General features: G+C 61.0%; 1 protein-coding gene across 1 annotated transcript in view; it reads right to left on the bottom strand.

The window, feature by feature from the left end:
- Nucleotides 1-312: 312 nt before the first annotated feature.
- The window catches only part of SLC25A1 (solute carrier family 25 (mitochondrial carrier; citrate transporter), member 1), a gene marked incomplete at its 5' end in the record, with an annotated part of 5908 nt that continues 4140 nt past the window's right edge, over nucleotides 313-2080 (bottom strand). Inside the window, 5 exons of the mRNA XM_010181938.1 lie at nucleotides 313-475; nucleotides 618-691; nucleotides 994-1109; nucleotides 1459-1563; nucleotides 1715-1799. Coding sequence (XP_010180240.1) covers nucleotides 361-475; nucleotides 618-691; nucleotides 994-1109; nucleotides 1459-1563; nucleotides 1715-1799 — 495 coding nt within the window. The remainder of the gene's footprint in view (nucleotides 476-617; nucleotides 692-993; nucleotides 1110-1458; nucleotides 1564-1714; nucleotides 1800-2080) is intronic.

Raw genomic sequence — 2080 nt, 5'->3', positions numbered from 1 at the left:
TCCTGTGGGCAGCAACCAGCTCCTGGCTGCCGTGTCCCTAAGGGAGCAGGGCCACCGTCCCAGGGGACATCTTGCCCTGGATAACCTCGCAGGTGACACAGGACCACGGGGAAGGGTCACCAGGGGATCAGGGCGGTCACTACTGGGATGCTGGGGGTGTGGATGCTGCTCCCTCCCTGCTCCTTTTAGCACACAACTGATAATTTAACCTGCTCCAGAGCCTGGTCCTAAAGAAGGTGGCTGGGTTTGAGGGGGGCGTGTGCATGGGGTAGACCTGGCCCTGGACAGTGCCGGTGGGGGGCTGCAGGCTTGGTCACGGCTCTCCAGCTGCAGCCCCACGGGGTGAGCCTGGCCTGCCCCTCAGTCCGTTTTCCACACTTTGTTGAGGAACTTGACCACCTCGTCGTAGATAACGAAGACAATGGCCACGTCGAGGCAGACGCGGCCCAGGCGAGGCACCGTGCCCTTGTAAAACCTGCAGGGATAGAGGGGGTCATGGGACTGGACTGTAGTTGCAGCCCCCTCCCCATTCATCTTTTCCCCCCAGCCACTCCCCATGCCCCCCACTAGGGCTGACCCCGCTGCCACCCCTCGCCCACCCCCAACGCAGGACTTACGCCAGGGGCCCTTCATATTTCATGATCTGGTAGGCGCAGTCCCAGGTGCTCTTGTACTTGTGCGCTTCCAGGCCCTGTGGGATGGGAAAAGCAGGGTCAGAGGCCAGAGCCAGGGGTGCATCAGGAGGGGATTTTGGTGAGGAAGGGAGATAGGAGAAACCCACCCCCTTTTGCTGCTACAGGCCATTGAACCTGGCAGGAACAACCCCATCTCCATGCAAACATTTTCCAACAGTCTCACAGCATCCCCAGGCATCTCCCAAACCTCACCAGCATCAGGTGCCTGCCCTGGGGGCTGCACAAAACGGCTCCCAAACAGCTGGTGACCCCAGCCCGCACAGGCAGCGCAGTCCCACAGCACGCCCCAGTGCCCCACCTGCATCCTGGTCTTCACCACGTCCAAGGGGGTGTTGCCAAAGACGCTTGCAGCTCCAGCAAGGGCTCCAAACACCCCCGTGACGAATGGGTTGATGACCTTGTTGGGATCATCCCCTGGGAAAGAGGAGAGGTTGAGCGAAGGTCCCAGGTCTGGCTGCTGGTGGTCAGGGCTGCTGTTGTGCTGAGTGGGGGGCCCAGGGCCTTTGGAAGGCACCGTCCAGCAGCACCGGACCCCACAGAGCCCATGCAGCACTGGGGAGCTCAGGAAGGGAGTGGAGGTGATGCTCTAACCCTGGGACACTCCAACCCCACAAGCTGGGGCCTCCTTGCCCTGGCTTTCACCTTTCTTCACCATGAGAGGCCAAGCCACGAGAAGTGGAGGATGCGCTGGTGGAAAGCCCAAGTCTGGCTCGGGGAGCCAGTGGTGCAGCTGGGGTGTCCTGGGGGGACGGGGGCACCGTACCTTTGTACCAGTTCTTGAGAGAGGTCATGACAAAGAAGCGGATGGCCTGGTTCGATCCTTGCTTAAGGACAGTCGCGGTTAAGCCCTGGTAGGTCCCCTTTAGTCCTGCAGCAAGAGAGGGCATTGGAGCGGAGCACCACCTTCACCCAGGCAGAGGAAAACCTTCCCAGGTCCCAGCCTGCACCCGTTCACCCCCCTCACCCCACCAGCGTGGGGGTACTGCAGGGAGATGGGACAGCACTTCCCCAGGACTCACCCTGTTCCCGAACAATCTCCCGGACGCCGTGGAAGAAGCCGCGGTATTTGGGCTTGGGGGAGCACTGGTCATGGATAAACTTCACCTGTGGGGAGACAACGTGCTTGTCCTGGCTGAGGCAAGGGGGGATGCGACAGCCCCGAAGGGCTGATGATCACCTCCTGCCTTGCCTGGGGATGCTCCCAGGACCAGAGCTGACCCAATGCCAGGAGAGGAGACAGAAGCAGTCTGTGCCCATGACCAGTGGGGCATTTTGCAGAGGAAAACCCAGGAAACTGCCTCTGTGAGTGAGTTCTACAGGGCATGGGTTTTACAGCACAAAAACGGGTGACAGGATAGCTCCTGTGTGGGGGGCCCCTCCCTGGA

The sequence above is a fragment of the Mesitornis unicolor genome, unplaced genomic scaffold, assembly GCF_000695765.1.
Source record: "Mesitornis unicolor isolate BGI_N332 unplaced genomic scaffold, ASM69576v1 scaffold25863, whole genome shotgun sequence".
NCBI classification, from domain to species: Eukaryota; Metazoa; Chordata; class Aves; order Mesitornithiformes; family Mesitornithidae; genus Mesitornis; species Mesitornis unicolor.
Note: the sequence above shows the minus strand (reverse complement) of the source record. Positions and strands in the feature narration are given on the sequence as shown.